The 18,801-nt window shown below is 51.3% G+C and overlaps 6 protein-coding genes and 6 non-coding genes across 12 annotated transcripts, besides 14 other annotated features; all 12 read left to right on the top strand.

Annotated features, from left to right (window-relative positions):
* Nucleotides 1–18,801: part of a sequence feature (heterozygous, Esmeraldo-like haplotype) that runs on past both edges of the window.
* Nucleotides 341–409, top strand: Tc00.1047053510105.136. Its single transcript, XR_008255643.1, has one exon. It is a non-coding gene; the product is annotated as an H/ACA snoRNA, TC8C2H1 (small nucleolar RNA).
* Nucleotides 443–535, top strand: Tc00.1047053510105.135. Its single transcript, XR_008255642.1, has one exon. It is a non-coding gene; the product is annotated as a C/D small nucleolar RNA (snoRNA), TB8C2C1 (small nucleolar RNA).
* Nucleotides 729–797, top strand: Tc00.1047053510105.134. Its single transcript, XR_008255641.1, has one exon. It is a non-coding gene; the product is annotated as an H/ACA snoRNA, TC8C2H1 (small nucleolar RNA).
* Nucleotides 831–923, top strand: Tc00.1047053510105.133. The gene has a single exon (XR_008255640.1). It is a non-coding gene; the product is annotated as a C/D small nucleolar RNA (snoRNA), TB8C2C1 (small nucleolar RNA).
* Nucleotides 1,118–1,186, top strand: Tc00.1047053510105.132. Its single transcript, XR_008255639.1, has one exon. It is a non-coding gene; the product is annotated as an H/ACA snoRNA, TC8C2H1 (small nucleolar RNA).
* Tc00.1047053510105.131 lies at nucleotides 1,221–1,312 on the top strand. The gene has a single exon (XR_008255638.1). It is a non-coding gene; the product is annotated as a C/D small nucleolar RNA (snoRNA), TB8C2C1 (small nucleolar RNA).
* Nucleotides 1,838–1,886: a microsatellite.
* Tc00.1047053510105.130 (phosphatidylinositol-4-phosphate 5-kinase type II beta, putative) lies at nucleotides 1,915–4,677 on the top strand (the record flags this gene model as incomplete). Its single annotated transcript, XM_814797.1, has 1 exon — nucleotides 1,915–4,677. The coding sequence occupies one exon, from the start codon at nucleotides 1,915–1,917 to the stop codon at nucleotides 4,675–4,677; it is 2,763 nt and encodes a 920-aa protein (XP_819890.1).
* Nucleotides 4,897–4,933: a microsatellite.
* Tc00.1047053510105.120 (protein kinase, putative) lies at nucleotides 4,972–9,081 on the top strand (the record flags this gene model as incomplete). The annotated part of the gene is made up of 1 exon (XM_814796.1): nucleotides 4,972–9,081. One exon carries the CDS (start codon nucleotides 4,972–4,974, stop codon nucleotides 9,079–9,081), a length of 4,110 nt encoding a protein of 1,369 aa, XP_819889.1.
* Nucleotides 9,255–9,300: a microsatellite.
* Nucleotides 9,351–9,372: a microsatellite.
* Nucleotides 9,374–9,496: a sequence feature (T-rich).
* Nucleotides 9,496–11,001, top strand: Tc00.1047053510105.100 (UDP-glucose dehydrogenase, putative; the record flags this gene model as incomplete). Its single annotated transcript, XM_814795.1, has 1 exon — nucleotides 9,496–11,001. The coding sequence occupies one exon, from the start codon at nucleotides 9,496–9,498 to the stop codon at nucleotides 10,999–11,001; it is 1,506 nt and encodes a 501-aa protein (XP_819888.1).
* Nucleotides 11,013–11,050: a sequence feature (T-rich).
* Nucleotides 11,155–11,194: a microsatellite.
* Nucleotides 11,290–11,319: a microsatellite.
* Nucleotides 11,406–11,435: a microsatellite.
* Nucleotides 11,449–11,479: a microsatellite.
* Nucleotides 11,637–11,679: a microsatellite.
* Nucleotides 11,778–11,822: a microsatellite.
* Tc00.1047053510105.90 (hypothetical protein, conserved) lies at nucleotides 11,909–14,929 on the top strand (the record flags this gene model as incomplete). The annotated part of the gene is made up of 1 exon (XM_814794.1): nucleotides 11,909–14,929. One exon carries the CDS (start codon nucleotides 11,909–11,911, stop codon nucleotides 14,927–14,929), a length of 3,021 nt encoding a protein of 1,006 aa, XP_819887.1.
* On the top strand, nucleotides 15,537–17,000 carry Tc00.1047053510105.80 (folylpolyglutamate-dihydrofolate synthetase, putative; the record flags this gene model as incomplete). The annotated part of the gene is made up of 1 exon (XM_814793.1): nucleotides 15,537–17,000. The coding sequence occupies one exon, from the start codon at nucleotides 15,537–15,539 to the stop codon at nucleotides 16,998–17,000; it is 1,464 nt and encodes a 487-aa protein (XP_819886.1).
* Nucleotides 17,100–17,201: a sequence feature (A-rich).
* On the top strand, nucleotides 17,221–18,714 carry Tc00.1047053510105.70 (hypothetical protein, conserved; the record flags this gene model as incomplete). The annotated part of the gene is made up of 1 exon (XM_814792.1): nucleotides 17,221–18,714. The coding sequence occupies one exon, from the start codon at nucleotides 17,221–17,223 to the stop codon at nucleotides 18,712–18,714; it is 1,494 nt and encodes a 497-aa protein (XP_819885.1).

Below are 18,801 nucleotides of genomic sequence, written 5' to 3'. Positions count from 1 at the left end.
AAAAAAAGCGAGCAACAACGACAATAAATGAGATTTGGGGAAAATAAAGGGTTAGGGACGAAAATTGACCCTCCAGTGACACTGCCAGTTTCTTTACTCAACCTCTTCATTTCTTTGCATCTCTCTCTTACTGTTGTGTTTGTCTTCTTTCTCTCTCTCTCAAAGGCATTTTCAAGGCTAAACGGTCCCACTCCTTTATTATCACGGTTCTACTTGTTTTTGGTTGGTGCGGAACGCGTAAAAACAGCACAAAACGAAAAGGGTAATTTACATGGGTACACAAAAAGGGCCAACGCAACACGCATTCTCCCGCCCAACTAGTACCATTATTACTCGACACCACCTGCACTTCGCTCGTCTCGCTCCCTTCCTCGTGAGCGTGTGGACGATGAACGGTGAAGGGAGAGCAGCGCGCGGTGTGCTGGGCCCCGTTGGCCGGAATGTGCAATGATGTCTACGAGAACAAGCATATGTCCGAGAGATCCCCGCATACGGGTCCACATGAGAGCATCACTCGAGTCCTTGAAAGCTGAGTCGCACCCCTTCTATTCTCCCCACTGCAAAGTTCTTCGTTCTCATGCATGACTGAATGACCCACATGATGCACAATATATACATCGCCCGGGGAGCTTTGGCTCCTCTTGCCGAGATGCCGTGAGCGAGCTTTGTTAAGCGTCATCCGCTGACATCCTGCCTTGATTCCCAACAGTACCATTATTACTCGACACCACCTGCACTTCGCTCGTCTCGCTCCCTTCCTCGTGAGCGTGTGGACGATGGATGGTGAAGGGAGAGCAGCGCGCGGTGTGCTGGGCCCCGTTGGCCGGAATGTGCAATGATGTCTACGAGAACAAGCATATGTCCGAGAGATCCCCGCATACGGGTCCACATGAGAGCATCACTCGAGTCCTTGAAAGCTGAGTCGCACCCCTTCTATTCTCCCCACTGCAAAGTTCATCGTCCTCATGCATGACTGAATGACCCACATGATGCACAATATATACATCGCCCGGGGAGCTTTGGCTCCTCTTGCCGAGATGCCGTGAGCGAGCTTTGTTAAGCGTCATCTGCTGACATCCTGCCTTGATTCCCAACTAGTACCATTATTACTCGACACCACCTGCACTTCGCTCGTCTCGCTCCCTTCCTCGTGAGCGTGTGGACGATGGATGGTGAAGGGAGAGCAGCGCGCGGTGTGCTGGGCCCCATTGGCCGGAATTTGCAATGATGTCGACGAGAACAAGCATATGTCCGAGAGATCCCCGCATACGGGTCCACATGAGAGCATCACTCGAGTCCTTGAAAGCTGAGTCGCACCCCTTCTATTCTCCCCACTGCAAAGTTCATCGTCCTCATGCATGACTGAATGACCCACATGATTTTTCTTTTCTTCTCTTGGCAACATAACACTTATGGCTACACCGTATGTGGCGCCGGTAGGCGAAGAATGGAAGTAGGTAGCGGTAACAGGCCCCGTTTCTTTTGGGCAGCGTTGATAAGTGGCTCCGTTTTTTGGCCTTCCTGTCCTTTTGCTGTTTTCCTAGTGAATGGTACTCGGCACTGGCACAATGTTGAGGTGGCCGGCTGTGCACATGATGAGTCCTAAATCGACCAATAATCTGATACATGGGCATGTCCCATCTGTGTTGACAATTTTTAGCAGTACTTCAAACTGAGACTAACTTCTTCTTTATTAACCACATTTTTTTCTTGTTTTCTAGATTTTCTTTTTGTTTTATGTTGGTTAACTCTTTTTTGTTATTCTTAGTGTTTTGTTGATCTTCTCTTGTGGGTTGGCTATTTTCTATTATTATTGGTTTAACTTTTTAAAAAATTTTCTGTCTTTCTCTCCCTCTCTCTCTCTCTCTCTCTTTCTCTCTTTCTCTGTGTTTGTAATGACAGAAGGTGTGTAAAATGACCCGAGATGGGATGCTATTACCCTCGTTGTTTGGCAAGTGGGAGGAATTTTGTGAACTTTCTTCTTCGGTGTATGATGTGGCCTCTGGCGCTCGTTCTAGAGAGGCGTGTCTTTATTATGACGAGGAGGCCCGGCCTATGAGTGGACATGCCGTACTGCTTAGCTCACATGTAATTCTTACCGAATCTTTGGGGGGGAAAGTGTTGTTCTGGGTGGAGTTTGCGTCTGTGAGAGGGATGCGTTGCACGGAGCGGCTGCTTCTGCCCGGGAAATCTTTTGGCTGCCCGACAGGTGAGAATGAGCTTCCAAACTTTGAGGATGAGAGCCCCGGGACCGCAACGATGGCACAGAAGATTGTTTCGTTGGATATTTTTATTGAGGGTGCCGCTGTCTCGCTGAGAATGAAGGGAGCGGAGGGGGAGCAGTTTGCTCGCGCCGCACTGATTCTTTGGCGGATGAATCACGGCGAGATGGAGGCGGTGACGGCACCCTTGTATTATCCTGGCGATGCCGTCTATGCATTGGCAGGGGCGCCTGTTCGTTTGTCTGCAACAGTTGTGCAGTGCGTGACTGTTGAAAAGAGCTGCCCGTTTGCAAGCGGAGAGGCGGTGGATATCGTCATGCTGAATGAAAGGGAAATACGCATCGCACGGCGACCACGGACGGCGGTCACTCTTTGGCGCGACTTAAACCTAAGTGGTTCGGAGGAAGTGGAGCTGCTGCCTGTTGGCAGTTTGTCTGCGTTGGTGGCCCCATGGGGCAACACTGTGAGGCTTGTGGGGCGCCAGGGCGATGTGTGGCTGCTCGAGACCTCTGACCCTGCGACCGACGTCACCGTGCGTTACGCATTGCAGCGGCTCACCGAATTGTTTCTGTTGGGAATGTTGCGTTCGCAACGGTTCTGCGCCGTCACCGCTGAGCCTTGCCGCGGACTCCGGTACTTTGATCTCGCCGCGTTGTACCACCAGTATTGTGCAATGGATGCGGAGGGGGCCGGCTATATTCTCTGCTCCTCTCTGGAGGCGGCCATGGGGCCACTTCTCGCGTGCGACTCACGACTGGTTCAGGCGATGCGCTGCGATGACGTTGGTGATGCGGGGGCGGACGCCAGCGGCAAGGTGAGTCTGCCCATGTACCTGAATCACATGCGGGTGATGCTTCAAGGGAGCGTCTCGGAGCGGGCCGAAATTGCCTTCCGGGCCTTTGGGGGTGGCATGTGCCGTGATGCAACGATGGACCCGACAGAAAGGAATGGAGAAGGGGAAGGGAAAACACAAGAACGAGGCCTCGTTCGTTTGAAGGACTTTAAACTCATCGCACGTGACATTCTTTTCGGCCTGTCCTACAAGTCTTCAATCGACGATGAATCCGTCAAAGACACCGTCGACAACATCGTGGAGGCGGTCTATCGCAACTGCAACAAGATAGTCGAAACGATGTCATTTTCAGATTTCCTGCAGGCGTACACTCTTCTTATGGAATTGCCAGGACAGGATAAAATGAAGGGATGCAAGTTGCCACACGTGTGCGGCACGCCGCATCCGCTTCTAGGGTTTGGCTCAGCGCATTGGGTGCTACTCACGTACGTCATGACGGGAGTGGAATTATCGGTTCGTGCCGCAGCGGAGGCATCGAAATGCGGTGAGAAGAACACATTTGAACTCACAAACGGGACGCCAACCATCGCTGGTGTCAGTTTTGTCTCAAACTCCAGCCCCACTGGTGGGGCACCGAGCTTTTTCCGCAAGCACATCTCCTCTTTCCAGAGTGACCGCGTGGCGTTCACAGACTACAAACCACTTCTCTTTGCTTCCGTTCGAATGCGTCTTGGAATTCATGTAGAGACGTTCTTGGATGCTTTAGGCATCAGTGCGCTGCGTGCCCGCCTGTTATTGGGGCACTTTTGCGCCCCGAGATTTCTTAGAAGCAGCGGCCGCAGTGGGGCTTTGCTGCTCACAAGTCATGATGATCGCTTTATCCTGAAGCGTGTCACACTCACCGAGTCTCGAACTCTGCGCAGCCTGCTCCCCGTGTACGTTGACCACCTTGACCGTTACCCCCACACCCTCCTGCCGCGGTACGCTGGTCTTTACGCGTTGTGGAGGGGCAGTGAAAAGAACTCCTTTGTCGTCACCGAAAATGTCTTCGCATTTGCCCAATTCCCCATCACAGAGGTGTACGACCTCAAAGGCTCCACCACGCACCGAACCACCACCGCAGAGGATCGCAGGCACGGCGCTGCAGGAAAAGACAACGACTTTTTGGCAAGCAAAAAACGTCTTCGTGTCTCCTTGGAGGCACGGAAGGCGCTGCTGGCACAGTTGGAGGTGGATACACAACTGCTGGAGCGGGCAAACAGACTCGACTACAGCCTTCTTGTGGGTATACACAGTGGCGAAGGAGACTGGGCGTCGTCAAATGAAGCAGTGGAGCTTTCATTACGCCAACGGCGACGGATGGCAGATCTGGTTGCTACTATTGACGCGCAGCCAGAACGGGTGTCGACGGATGAATTCAAAGAGAATAAAAAAAATGACAATGTTTTCCACGCGTACTATGGCGGTGTGTCGTCCTTTGACGGGTCCGAGGTGTATTACTTGGGCATTGTGGACTGCCTCACAACCTATGGCCTAAAGAAGGTCGGCGAGCACTACGGCAAGTCGGTGCTCCTGCAAGATATGAAAGAAATCAGTTGTGTTCCGCCGCCGGACTACCGTTCACGATTTATGAACTTTATGCGTGGGATTATTGATGATTGAAGCACAGACTGGCGTAAAAATAGCACGTACTTTTTTATCGATATATATATATATACTTTTCCTTTCTCTATAGTCATTTTATAAGTTTTCTACATTTGTCTTGTAGACGTTTTTTATTTCCTCCTTCACGCTTTCTTTTTCTGTACGTATGTGTCTTTGTGTGTGAATGAGTTTGTGTTTTAGTGCTTGTGGCGGCAATTTGAAGTGAGTTTGGCTTCGTTTTTTTTTGTTTTTATTTTTGTTTTTGCGTTTGTTTGCACTTTATCTTTGCGACGTGTAGGGTGGAAATAAGCAATGAAAGAGACACGAGGACAGTGTGGGATGCGTGCCGTTGCGGGAGAGGATGAGGGGCGGGAGGATGCCAGTTCTTCTCTTTCTCCGTGCCTTTGCGACGCATTTTGCAGGCTGGACGTTGCGGGGGCGGCGAGGCTGCTCCAATGCACCGCGGCTACTCTGAGACGAGGAGGGGCGCTGCACTGGAGAGAATGTACATTAAAAAATGTCTCCAATTCATTGTTATGTGCGTATATTGTTGCTCCTCGACCCACCATTGGGGCCTTTGCTTCACAGGAGGGGAACAAGGAGACTGCGTGCCGAAAGTTGTTGAAAATTACTACATGCGCAGGCTGTGCCATGGCGGAGATGTGTTTAATACCGGCTGACGGCAGCTCTGCTGCTGCAGATTTGGTCAGAGAAATAATGTCAGGTCTGTTGTGGCCACCGTTGACGGCGAAAGCTTCACGGCTCTTTTGGAGCTGCTCTTCATGGCGGTGTTGTCTTCTTCATCGTTGCCTTATGGTGCCGGCTCGAGAAGAGGAGGAAGAAGGGGTGATCGGGCCAGCTGCTTGTCGCATGGCGGCATTTAGTGGTGTCGAAATGTCGGTTCTTCTCTCCGCCCTCAATATTAACGGATTTGAGAAAACGCGATTGGTGTTGTCAAAGCAGTCCGGTGAGTTTGATGCGCGGTGCGGCGTTGGTGGGGATGAAGTTGGTGAAACGGCGTATCCAATTTTGCTTGGGCAGTTGATTGACGTCCACAGGGCGAATACCGTACGTTCTTTCATTCGCGCGGAAAAAGAGCGGAAGGACAAACACGGCGAACATCGTGAAGAAGATGTTTACAAAGGCAGCTTACTTGTGTCTCCATTGGCTATGATGTCGCGAGGCACTGCAGCGAGGCGCACACACGTCGTCCATTCTCTGCTTCTTTTACACGCTGTGTTTTCTATTCGACCGTTGTCTTTCTCGGCCTCCGTGAAAAGATGCGCCGGAGAGGAGTTAGCCGCGGCTACAGTGTCGGCGCTGCTCCGCCAAGACGCAGGTGCAGCGGATATTCTTCTTTCAGTGTTAGCGCGTACCTGCGAGACTACGGGGTCTGTTCACTTTGTAGCCTTCTGGCGTGCCGCGTTTTTGTCGGCGGCAAAGGAACCCTCAGAGACGACGGCGTGGCTCCTTGCAGGCTTTGCACGCAGCATTGAAAAACACGTTTTGGTGAAGGGTTCTGCTGCTGGGCTGCATTTCTTTCTGGCCGCTGTTGACGCCGTCTTTGAGAGCATCATTCCCGCCATGGCAGCAATACTTTCCTCCTTTTTGGTTTCTGTCGTGGGTGATGCCGAACACCGCTTGAGAGATTTGTGTGCGCGTGGATTCGTCGAGGTGTGGAGCGCTTTTGTGCGCGCTCCCCCCCAATGCGTCGGGAGGATGCTCGAGAGTTTCCTCCGCGAGACGATGCTGAAAGGTAACGACTCGGAGCATAATACTACCGCGGCGCGTGCTACAATGACTTTGCGGAAATCTCTTGAGGTGTATTATGTCTCCGTGATGGAGCGGCGGTTTATTATGGGAGGGGAATGCGTGACTGCTTGGCCCTCGTCGCCTGCATGGTGGCCAGAGGTGGCGGGGATCGATTATCATGAGCACTGCGTCCGGGTGCTGCAACATATTTTTGCTCTAAGCGAGTACGTCTCCCATGCTGATTTCATCTGTCTTCTCCAGCGTGATGGGATGAGGTGCGGCAAACACCCAGCAGCCTTTTTTTTGGAGGGAACCGAAGGACTATGCGCGCGTCTTTTTTCTATACAGCCTGAAGAGTTTGCGAGGGAGCAAATAATAGAGCTTCAGCGAGTGGCGTCACAGATCATCGCGGTCTCCGCAAAAACAATTTGCACGAGTCCTGGACGGGACGTCTTTGCCCCACCGTTTGGAGGATCCTCCGGCCAATACGCGACGACGTACACGCGCCTGCTTTACTTTTGTCTTGTGGAGAGGATGCATCAGCTCCAGTCTTTAAAACATCCGTGCGTCCAGGCGTTGTTGCGGGCGCTGCGGTCTCTCATTGTTTTGGAAAAAGAGGCTTACAGCACGGCCGTGCAACTGTCAATTTCCATTACGCTGAGCTGCATGCTGCCGAAGGCTGCTGTTATGGGCGATTTGGCCGGTGAGGGAGTGCAGACAGTAACGCCCTTGATGGCGCCCGTGCGAGACATGAATTTGGCGCCAGCGTTAACTCCACTCGCCTCTTCCCCGAAAGACTTGTTGAACAACCGTCTCAACATCAGCAGCGGTGTGGGGACGAAAGGCGTCAAGGACACCGTGAAGCCTTTTATAGCCAAACTTCCACTTGCGGCTTTGCCCCTGCCGCAGTACTACACTTCCAACGGGGAGATGACTGTCGTGGAGGCTGGAGGGGCGCGACCAACGGTAGTTGTCAGTGAACCGGCACCGCTGTTACCGCCGTTGGAAATTACCTCACCCTCGCAAAAGCTGCTTTCGGGAGATGACTTTTCTGTGGTCACCAGCACTTCAAGGGGACAAGGACGGATGACCGCACTGGACGATTCGGCATCGCTGGCGGAGGTGCTGCTCTTACTCTGCTGCTTGTTACCCGGGCGCAGTAGTGGGATGATAAGCCAGTCCGGCCTTGTGGCTGCTCGCGGAATCGCAGGAAACCAAACGAAGCGGCCTCAATTGGACTCCGTTTGCTGGAATGTTCCTCTTGTACGCGTCCTTCGTAAGTTGGAGGAGTTTATGCGTTGCCCGGCGAACAAAACCTCCGTTCAGTTCTTTGATGAACTTGTCACAAGAGAGATGCAGACGAGCCCTGTGTGGATTGGGGTGGATGTGCTGCGGCGACTGCTGTTACCGCAGCCACAACTACTTGAGGGGATAACCATAACACGACGCATCGGCGCAGGCAGTTATGGCTCAGTCTTTGCCGCAACACACTCTTGTTGTGATTCAGTCTCTTTGTTTCAGCACACGTTGACCTTGGTGGATTCTGCACAGTCTCTTGCACTGAAGATGGTCTCTATCAGCCGGCCCGAGATGGAGGATGAATGTTTTGCGTTGGTGAGCTGCCACACAGAGGTGACCGCTCTACTTCACCTTCAAGGGCATCCACACATCTGCGAACTTCTCTTCTTTGGTTGTACCGCTTCACACTATGTTCTTGCATTGCCGCTATATGAGGGCGGCTCACTTCGCGAATGGCGAGTGATGAGAAGTGGCTTTCCTGTCGGTGATAAAATGAAGGAGGGTTGTTTTGGCGCCTCAAGGGGATTGGTCTCGGATTCCATGACACGTTTGTCCGGAGGCGGCATCCTTTCGGTGTGTGGACCCATCTTTGCACAGATTCTCGAGACAGTTGAGTTCATGCATGCTCGTGGCATACGCCACAATGACCTCAAAGCAGACAACATTCTCATCGAGAGTTTCCGGGTGGCGTCGTCATCCCCTGTCACAGTGTCTAATGCGGAGGAGGAAAAGAAGGGCACGCGTGGGATCTACAGGGGACCCGATGAGCCGGAAATCTGTGTTCCCATTGCCATCCGAATTTGTGACTTTGGTGTAAGCGAGTTGGTTGGGGAGGACATGGTTGCCGTGCGGCGCGCCAACAAATCCGCTGCTGATGGCAGGGCGTGTGGCTGGGTTTCCACGAGGGGGACGGAGGCGGTGCAGGCGCCGGAGAGACTCTTATTGTCGAGCGCCACATTTACTGACGGAAAATGCCATGATGAGGCCGCACCTTCGGCTGCCTCATCTGCCTTTCCCGCATCGTCTGGTTTAGCCAATGTGGAAAGAGAACTCGCAGCGGATATTTGGGCCTGCGGATGTTTGCTTTACGAACTTTTGACAGGCGTCATGCTGTTTGGGGGAGCAAATCTTGGCCGACTGTTTTTTCTCGCGGCCGACTTGCAGAATGGCAGGCGCACTTTGCACGAGGTTCTGCAGCCGCATCAAAAACATGCTCTTGACACCGTGGGGCCTGGCGTCACAGAATTTTTGCTGCGGCTTCTGGCCGTGGACCCCGCGGAGCGACCCAGTGCTTCTGAGGCTCGACAGTCGTGGGAGCAGATCAGGAAAGCACAGGGCGGATGCCGCGTGAAATGCGACAAGAAGAGGTGAATCCTCCGAAACTGTGAGTGGTGACGTTATTATTGGCACTTGTCTTTTTTTTTTTTTTTTCTGCCGTATTGTTGTGGTGCGTGAGCGAGATAGAGAGAGAGAGAGTGTGTGTGTGTGTGCTACAGAACTCTTTTTTTTCTTCTTTCTTTTGGCTCGCCAGTGCCAGCGCGAAGATACGTATATATATATATATAGATATATAGATATATAGATATACATTTTGCGTGGTACCGCTTAGGGAGAGAGGAATTTTATTGTGGGAAAGCGAAAACAACAACAACAACAACAACACAAATAAAAGGAAAAAAAAAAAAAAAAAGAATAAAGAAACAGAAGTAAAAACAAACAAAAAAACAAAAACAACAAAAACAAAAACGACACGAAAAAAAAAAAAAAAAAAAAGAGAAAAGAGAAATGCCTGAGCCTCGCCAACTGAAAATTGCTTGCATTGGCGCCGGGTATGTCGGTGGCCCGACGATGGCAATTATCGCCAAGCAGTGCCCAGACTTCACTGTGTATGTGATGGACATCTCTGAGGAGAGGATCGCTGCGTGGAATGCCCCCATCTCTTTCCCTGGGGAACATTCAGGACTGCCCATCTACGAGCCTGGGCTGGCCGAAATTGTGTACGAAGTACGCGACAAGAATCTTTTTTTTACCTGCGACAGGAACTGCATGAAGGGGGCTGATGTGATCTTTGTGGCGGTTAATACTCCAACGAAGGAGAATGGCGTCGGTGAGGGGTTTGCTGCGGATCTCACGTACGTCGAAAATTGTGCACGTCTCATTGGGGAGACTGTTGTCGAGGGCCATTACGTCGTGGTTGAGAAGTCCACAGTGCCGGTGCGTTGCAGCATTTCCATTCGCCGCATCCTCAGCGCCCACAGGAAGAGCGACAAGGTCTCCTTCTCCATCATCAGCAACCCGGAGTTTCTTGCGGAGGGGACGGCAGTCCGGGACCTTCTGGAACCCGACCGTGTACTCATCGGCGGCGATGACGAGGTGTCCATTGAACTGATCTCCTCCATCTACGAGCGATGGGTGGACAAGTCGCGTATTATTTGCACAAATTTGTGGTCCAGCGAACTTTCCAAACTCGTTGCGAACGCGTTTCTGGCTCAGCGCATCTCTTCTATCAACTCCATCACACCGCTGTGTGAGATGACAGGGGCCGAAATTACGGAGGTGCGCCAGGCTGTCGGCGGCGATAGACGCATTGGAGATCTTTTTCTTAACCCATCGGTTGGTTTTGGTGGCTCATGCTTTCAGAAGGATATTCTTAACCTTGTGTATTTGTGCCAGTCACTCTCTCTCAACGAGACGGCGGAGTATTGGTCGCAGGTTGTAAAGATGAACAACTACCAGAAGGAACGATTTTACCACAAGATTGTCAAGAACTCTTTTGGCACCGTTCGAACAAAAACCATGGCCATTATGGGCTTTGCCTTCAAGAAGGACACCGGGGACACACGTGAAAGCGCTTCAATTTACATTTGTGCGCGACTACTGGAGGAGGGCGCTATGCCGCGCATTTACGACCCCAAAATAAAGAGGGAGCGGGTGATAATGGAGCTCGAGAACTTCTTTAATACGGAACATCTGCTTAAAAGCTGCACGTATGATCGATTAAAGAGAGATGCGGTGACGCGCAGTAGAGAAAGTGTTGAGAATATGTTGAAGAATGTAGTGGTTGTTGATTCTGCCCTGGAGGCGTCCATAAATGCAAGCGCAATTGTTATTTTAACGGAATGGAACGAGTTTACGACGATGGACTACGCGAGGCTCTATGAGGTGATGAAGAAACCTGCGATGGTCTTTGACGGCCGTCTTGTCGTCGATGAGAAGAAACTGATGTCAATTGGGTTTGAAGTGTGCGCCATTGGCAAGCCGCAGGTATCCAGTCGGGACATTTTCATTTAAGTGAGTCCATAAAAAAGAAAAAAAAAAACAAAAACAAACAAAAACGAAAGAGAGTGACAGTGATAGGAAGTGTTATTTTTACTACTAGCATTAGTAGTATGGAGGGGAATGAGGGGAAATATTGCTCTTCTTCTTCTTCCTCCTTCCCGCTGCTTTTTTTTTTGTTTTTTGTTTTTTGTTTTTCCTTCTTTTTCCTATTATTACTTTACGAGAGCGACCCACTGACGTTTTTTTTTTGCGGGATAACGTCGGCGATGTTTTTAGGGTTTTTTTTTCCTCCTTGTTGGCTTTATTTATTTATTTATTTATTTTTATTTACACTTGTGGCATCATGTGCTGCAGGGTTCCTTTGTTATTATTATCGCTGTTGGCTGTGGATTATTTTATTTATTTGTTGTTGAATGTTTTTTTTCTTTATTTTTTATTTTTTTTTTCTCTCTCTGTTTGTGTCTGTCTGTCTGTCTGTCTGCCTGTTTGTATTCCTCATGCCCATCCATGGGTTTACTGGGATGGCGTCTTCGTTAAATATTTCCTGCAAACAAAAGAAAACAAAATAAAAAAGAGAAGTGGGGATTGCGTGGAGAGGACGCACGGAAAAGTGCACCGACACGTTTAGTTGTGATCTTTTCCTTTCCTGTTATTGTTATTGTTATTGTTGTTGTTGTTGTTGTTGCTATTTTATTATTCCACCTATATGCACACACGCCACCACACCCCCCGGCTGGCGCCTGAGGCCACGCTATTCCCTCCCCACTTATTTCTCTTTTTTGCAGTGCCTCTCTCTCTCTCTCTCTCCCTCTCTCTTTCTTTTTCTCTCTCTCGTTACAAGTACTGGGGTAACGTTGAGATTGGCTTCTTGTGGCGCACCCCTTCATTGGGTTGGATGCCGCACGGCGGGTAGATCGCAATGGTGGAGGAGGACACCACTGTGGCAAGGCCTGCCCTGTGGGAGGCAACACCAACGCCCATGGTGGAGTCCTTCCATGCCGCTATTTGGTACATCCTGCGGTACTGCGGAAACGTGATAGATGCCGCGGAGTTGCTCTCGTGGCGAACATTGTTGCAAATCCCTCTACGCGTGACAGCGGGCATGCGCACATCCATCAGAATGGGGGAAGAATTAGAGCTTTTCCTGAGGCTTGCCTTGCGAATACCCAGTTGGATGCAGGTGCGACAGATAGAAGAGCAGTACGCTGAGCAAATACATGTTCGGTTGGCGTTGGATCGACTCAGCACAGTTTTTGTAGACAAACAAAATGATGGGGAGGAAAGACGCCAGGATGACACGTTCCTGCGTATAATGGATGGAAAGGGGGTGGCTAAACTTCTCTTGACGAATAATGGTGAGGGCGTAAAGGAGGTACTGCAAACGGCAAGGGTCAGGGAACTCCGGCAATTGGCTCAGCTCCAGCGAGAGGATGTAAGACGTGGCAAGCAAAAAGAAGAAGAAGGAGAGGTGGATACAAAAGTCTGTCATGACGATTATTGTGATGGTGACACGGTAAACATTGAGTCTGCGGAGGCGGGAATAGACGACTTCACCACAGGCAAGAGCCCTGCTGCAGGTGTGAGGCGATCCTCCACAGGGTTGCCGTCGCGCAAGGAAGACCTCATTCACCACATTCTCGCCATGGATTTCCCTGAGGCCTTGTTTGCTGCTACTTGGGACGCGGTTGTCGGGCCCATCTGCCGTGTTCATCAACGACTCAAGGAGAGTGTTTGTCGAGTTTGTGAGTTGCTCCATGTTCTCACATGCCATTGCGGCACCGGTGGCATATTTTCGGTGTTGGGTCGTTTTCATCCGACCCGTCCACTCTCCGCGGCACTTTGGCTGTTGGCGCCGAGGCTTCTATTGCAGCGAGACGTGCGTGTTGTTTGCATGCCGACGCCACCGTGGTGGCAAATAAATGGTGTTTCTGGTGAGGGCCCCTTTTCAGTTTTGGCACCGCTCTGTTTGTTCTCCTCCTCTGGCTCTCTCACGAGTTATGTGGGGGCATTGCGACTGCATCAGAAACTGATTGAGGCCTCTGCTGCCAAGGCAGGGAGGGGCGGGGGTCTTGTTTTCGCAATGGGATCTCACAATGCCGTGGAAGATGCTCTCGTTTTGCTGCAGCAACAACAGCCACTGGGACGGAAACGAGAGTATTCAGAGGTTAATAATTCCGGAGGTCCGAGCGACCCTGTGTCGTGTGGCAGGATGTGCACCCAGGAAGCGGGTGCCATAAATAATGAGGGAGGGATCCTCACCGTCGAATTCATGCTTCAGCGGGGTGGCTTGTTATACGAACATCTTCTTCCTTTTCTTCCAAAGTACGCCTGGTTCGCGTGTGCGGAGCTTCTGGTGCCTCTGCTGCAGTACAACAAAAGGTACGACTTGGCCAACCAGTGGTTGCAAAGACTTCTGGAGGAGCCCGTGCACATTGTGAAATCGGCATGCGGGGCCGTCACTTTTCCATTCTACTACCGCCCCCAGAAGCGTGGGAAGTGGTGGCACCGAGTGGCCCAGAATCTCGCGCTCCTGGGAAACAAAAAGGCGGCGTTGGAGATTCTTGAGAAACAGCAGCGAGTCTGGCGGCAACACTCATCGACGACACATCGTTGTGTCCGCGTAGAGTCATTCAAGAGCCTTCCCGTGACTTTACAGCGTCGCGTTCGTCTTCTCTCTGCCGTGTTTCCGTCGGTGAAGGGCACCAGCCGCGGAGTTCAGAATAGGGTGGCGTTATATAACGCTGTCAACGAGTACCACCGACTCCACTCCTGTCGTCGTTTTGATCGTATTGCCATTGAGAGGACGCTTGCATCTCTGCATTGCTCTCTGCTTCGCTGGACGCCTCTTCCCGCTTCCCACACCTGTTTCACCAATCAACTCTTGGTAGCGAAGGAGTTGACCATATACGCCACCCGAGACGCAATGGAGCCAAATCTTTGGGGTGATCCGTCTCACTCGATGGCGTCCTGTAGCGTCGAGAAACATGCCCTACGCTGGTTTGGCGCTGGGCCGAGCCAAAACACTGGCTGGCTTGGGCTGCACTGTGAAGGGCGCTGGCTTGCGTGTTTGGCGCGTCTTCTTCTGTGGGATGCATATGTTTTTGTTCCAACTCGGGATGGATGTGAAGGGGTGGAGCTGGAGACGACGGCAGCTGGCGTGCCAGATTACATTTGGCTCTCCCCACTACAGGACCACCCCCTTGACCTCATCTCCTCCACGGCTTTCTGCCAGCGGCGTCGACGCATCATCGAGGAGCGGCTGGAGTTCTTTGAGGCGTGTTCCCGAGAGACGCTCATTGAATACGTGAAGCGACGCTGCCGATTGAAGGACACCCCGAATAGTAGCGACTCCAACCCCGTGCGAGATGGGCTGAGTGGCCGCGAAGAGTTGCAGGGTGAATGTGAGAGCGAGGTGAGCCTGCTGAGCAGCGAAGATGGGGAATTGGTGTTGCTTGGGCAACCGAATCTGCGCCAAGACGAGAGGCAGGAAGATTTACTTCCCTCGTTTTTTTTCCATGACAACGCCTCCGTGTCACAGAAGGTAGATGTTGGGGAGTTGCATTTGCTGAGTCTCCTGCAGGCGATTCCGCAGGTCCCACTGTGCGCTCTTTTGCGCCGCATTTACCTCTCTCCGCCGGAGGAGGGCTACAGCATCTGCTTCTCTGGATTCCCCGACCTCGTCCTGTGGCGTGAGGCACCACTCTCCCTCGTTGAGCCGGAATTTAAACTTGTGGAGGTGAAGAGTCCAAATGATAGATTGAGTGATAAGCAGATGGCGGCAATTGATGCACTCTGCCGGTGCGGATTTGATGTTACTGTAGCTCGCGTCGTGGAAAGTGACCAAACCGCAAAGAGAAAAGGCCCATCCAAGAATCATCGTCTCGTTCCTGACCGCGTGCAGGATGGAGTGTTGCTGGATGCTGAGCACGTCCTTGAGTGAGAAGCGGACCCTGTGGGATTCCTCTGAATGAAGTGGAGTGGAGGGAGGTTTTTTTTTTCTTTTTTTGACAATAATATGGATGCATAGCACCACGCGTTGAATCCCCATTTGTATCTATTCTTCTTGCTGTGGTTTACGGTGATGTTGCTTCTCAGTCTTGTTTCTCTGCTTCATGTGTGTATGGGGGGGGGAAGGATTGCCGCACGTTTCTAAACTCATTAATCATGATGTTGTTTGTCGTTTTATCACGCAAAGGCCATTCATGAGGAAGAAGCGGTGGTGAAAATGAGCAAAAAAGAAAGGAAAAACCGTGGGTAGGACGCTGCGGTGTTATTTTTGCTTACCAACCGCTTTATTGGGGGTGCAAATGGAATTATATATTCCGTTCTTTTCTCCACACTCTTACACCGATTCATTTCTTGCTCCTCCCTGTGATATGTTTTGGGGAGGAAGGGCCAGGACACTCTCCGGGCTTATAGTACTTTTCTTTGGCTTTTCGTCTGCTACTGCTGCCGCCGCCGTTTATTTACGTATTTTTTATTTTCTTTTTTTTTGCGGTTTCATGGCGACGAGGGCCATCGCCGACAGAAGTACCTTCAAATAAGTCATGAGTATGAACGCTGCGGTTTGTGGGAGGACGTTTAACGACGTGGTGCGTCTAATCGAGAGCTGGGCAATAGGAAAGGTGGCCTCCTCTTACAACAACCTTGAGACCACAAGGCTTTTTATAGACCGTCTCAATATGCAGGGTTATCTTGACAAGCTTCGTTTTGTCCATGTGGCGGGAACAAAGGGAAAGGGGACAACTTCGGCGTACACCGCGGCGCTCCTGCAGGCGTATGGGCTTAGGGTTGGTCTTTTCACCTCCCCACACCTTGTGGATGTCCGGGAGCGCATTTTGGTGAATAATGCCTTTTTACCCAAGGATGTATTCGCGAGGCAATTTTTCAAATTGCTTGACCGCATTGCGGATCTTTCAAACTCGGAGAGCCAAATTTCCCGCGATCTCTCAAAACGCACAAGCTTCTTTCGTTTCATGTTTTTACTCTCGCTGTACATCTTCGCTGAGGAGTTGGTGGATGTGGTGGTTGTGGAGGTGGGCGTGGGGGGCCGCATCGACGCCACAAATATCATTTCACCCGAGGTGACTGTCATAACGTCACTGGGTCTCGATCACACAGAAGTTTTGGGAAATACCATAGAAGAAATTGCCCTTGAAAAGGCCGGTATTATGAAGCCCGGTGTTATTTGCTACACCTCACCGCAGGAGTGGCACCCGTCCACGCTGACTGTGATGGAGAGATATGCTCGTGGCCAGCAGACTCCCTTTGTGGTTGTGGACGAGAAGACGCTGCCCATATTCAATTGGCCTCCCCTGGCTATTGGGGGAAACCACGTCATTGAGGACTCCAAACTGGCGCTGCTGGCGGCCAGATATATGGCAGGAATCCCCCCTACCCTGCCTCTGAGTAGCGCTGAACGTCAAGTTTTGCAGACGATGACTCTTCCAGGCCGTTCGCAGGTGCTGTCGATCAACGGCGGAACGGGCGCAACGCTTTACCTTGACTGCGCCCACACGTATGAGAGTTTGACGTGTGCCACCCGCTGGTTTATGGAGGAAAGCCGTTCCTTAACTGGAGATGCGAATCCACGTCGCGTGCTTGTTTTTTACTCCACTCGGGATGCGACGCATGTCCTTAAGTCGTTTATGCCTTTTATTCACTGTTTTTCCAAGATGATTGCCGCATTTGTGGTGAATCCACGGAAGGCGACTGGAAACACGGCGGATGGAAGGTACGATTATGCGCGAGGCGAAATAGCAGCCGTGACGAGTTGCTGGAAAGAGATGTATCGTGAGGTTCCATGTATTCCCTGTAAAGCTCCGTTTTCCTCGCTGGAAGAACTGATTGATATGGCCGTTCCCGCTGCAACCGAACGCGAGGATGCCTTGAAACCAGTGCAGATCTTTGTTACCGGGTCCTTCTTTTTGCTTTCAGAGATCATGGGGCTGCTCCAGGCCCACGAATCCAAATTTCAAACCAAATTGAAGGAAGATAGTAAGGAGGGTTAGCCTGCATACATGAATACGTGCTTAAATGGTCCTATTTATTCCCAAGAGTACATATTTGGGCGAATCTTTTTGCTGCGTTTGCTTGTCGAACAGCGGGCATTTTTTTCTTTTTGTGTGCTTATTTTGAGTGCCTTCTTTATTATTAATTATTAATATATTTTTTTCCCTTTCGTTTTTTTTTTTCATTCTTTCTTCTTCCTTAGGGAGAGCGGATTGGAAAATGAGGCCCTATTTTCTGCTTGACGCGTCACCAAGTGCGGTTTCCTCATGTGAGAGGACGGCAGCTGTTATTGGAAAGTTTATTGTGGAGGGCGAAACTCTTTTGAAGGCGGTGTATTGCTCCAAGTACTACGGAGTCGCGCTGTTTCGTAGTGGCCGTCTTGTGCTGCTGGCACCGGACTCTCCGGAACGGCATGGGACCGTTATCGAGGGTGGGGATGGAAATGTTCGAGATGTTGCCGCAGGTGATACCCACATTGTATTTTGTAAAGAGGACGGCACCGTGTATTCTTTTGGCTACAGTAACAAACATGGACAATTGGGCGATGGCACTGTGTGGAGGAATTTGCCTTTTGAACAGGAAACACATGCGGCAGATGGATCTGATGCTGGTGGGAAACGGGAGCTGCCAAGACTTTCCTCCCCGCAGATGATTATTGGCTTTGGTGGTGGAATGGATGGAGTCGAAGGACACGTCTTAAACGGAAAGCTGCTCCAGGTACCTATAGTTGCGGTTGCATGTGGTGCTTTTCACACTTTGCTACTTACGAGTTTGCGGAACTGCGTTTACGCCTGTGGTCTTGGTGTGTCGGGGCAACTGGGAGGAAGGCGGCGTCCGGTGCTCCAACCCACGTTTAAGTCTATTCGTCTCTTGTTTGGATTGACCATCCGCCAAATTGCCGCCGCGGGAAATCATTCCTTTGTCCTACTGCAAACAGGGAAATTGTTCGCCTTTGGAGAAAACCTCTGTGGGCAGCTTGGGTTCGGCTCAGTGAAGGCTGTCCACACACCCAGGGCTGTGGCGTTCAATGGCGCCGTTCCTTCTGTGGAAATGCGGCGCCCTTTAGACTCTTCTGTTTTCAAAAGCCTGCGGGCGGCTTGGGGATCCGCGGAGAGCATGTACTTCCCGCTACGTGTCGAGCGCTTGAGTCCAGAGCGGGACCCCAATGAGCCTTTTATTGTGTCCGTTTGGTGCTGTCCCACGAGAACTGTGCTGCTTACAAGGACGATGGAGTGGCTGTCCTGTGGCCTTGCAATTTCTCGGGGCCCATGTGAAATCAAAGCGCCTACCATGAGAATGGATCGATATGGCCCGCTGGGACGTTGGATAGAGCGCAAAGAAGAGGCCACGTCGTTTCGGAAGATGCAGTGGTCTGAGAGCGTGGCAGCGGCACTGAAGGGTGTGGTTCCTCCCATCCCTCTGGAAGAATCGCTCATGGATGAGGTCCTTTGCGCACTTCACGTGAAGTGCTCCAATAATGCCGTGGTGTTGCTCATTCGGAGCTCCGGTGAATCGCAGCCGTCCCATTTGTTTGTGCAAGGTGAGACGCCAGGTGTGTTTTTGGTGGACGAGGATGGACGAACCCCATTGAGCCCGGCTCCTCGCGCAGACAAACTCCTTCACGATCACGAAGTGGACGACGATGCTGCGGAGTTCATCCTTACGGAAGCGCAGGGCATCTTTGCATCCGAGGCGTTTATGGCCATTATGTAAATTATGAACGATGAAGAAGGAAGGAGGAAACAACCCTCAACAAGAGAAAGGATATCGGGGGTGAGAATGTGTGGGGTGCAATTCGTA

Source organism: Trypanosoma cruzi, genomic scaffold (assembly GCF_000209065.1).
Source record: "Trypanosoma cruzi strain CL Brener 1047053516621 genomic scaffold, whole genome shotgun sequence".
In the NCBI taxonomy this organism is placed as follows: Eukaryota; Euglenozoa; class Kinetoplastea; order Trypanosomatida; family Trypanosomatidae; genus Trypanosoma; species Trypanosoma cruzi.
The sequence above is the reverse complement of the archived record's forward strand: the minus strand, read 5'-3'. Positions and strand labels throughout refer to the sequence as shown.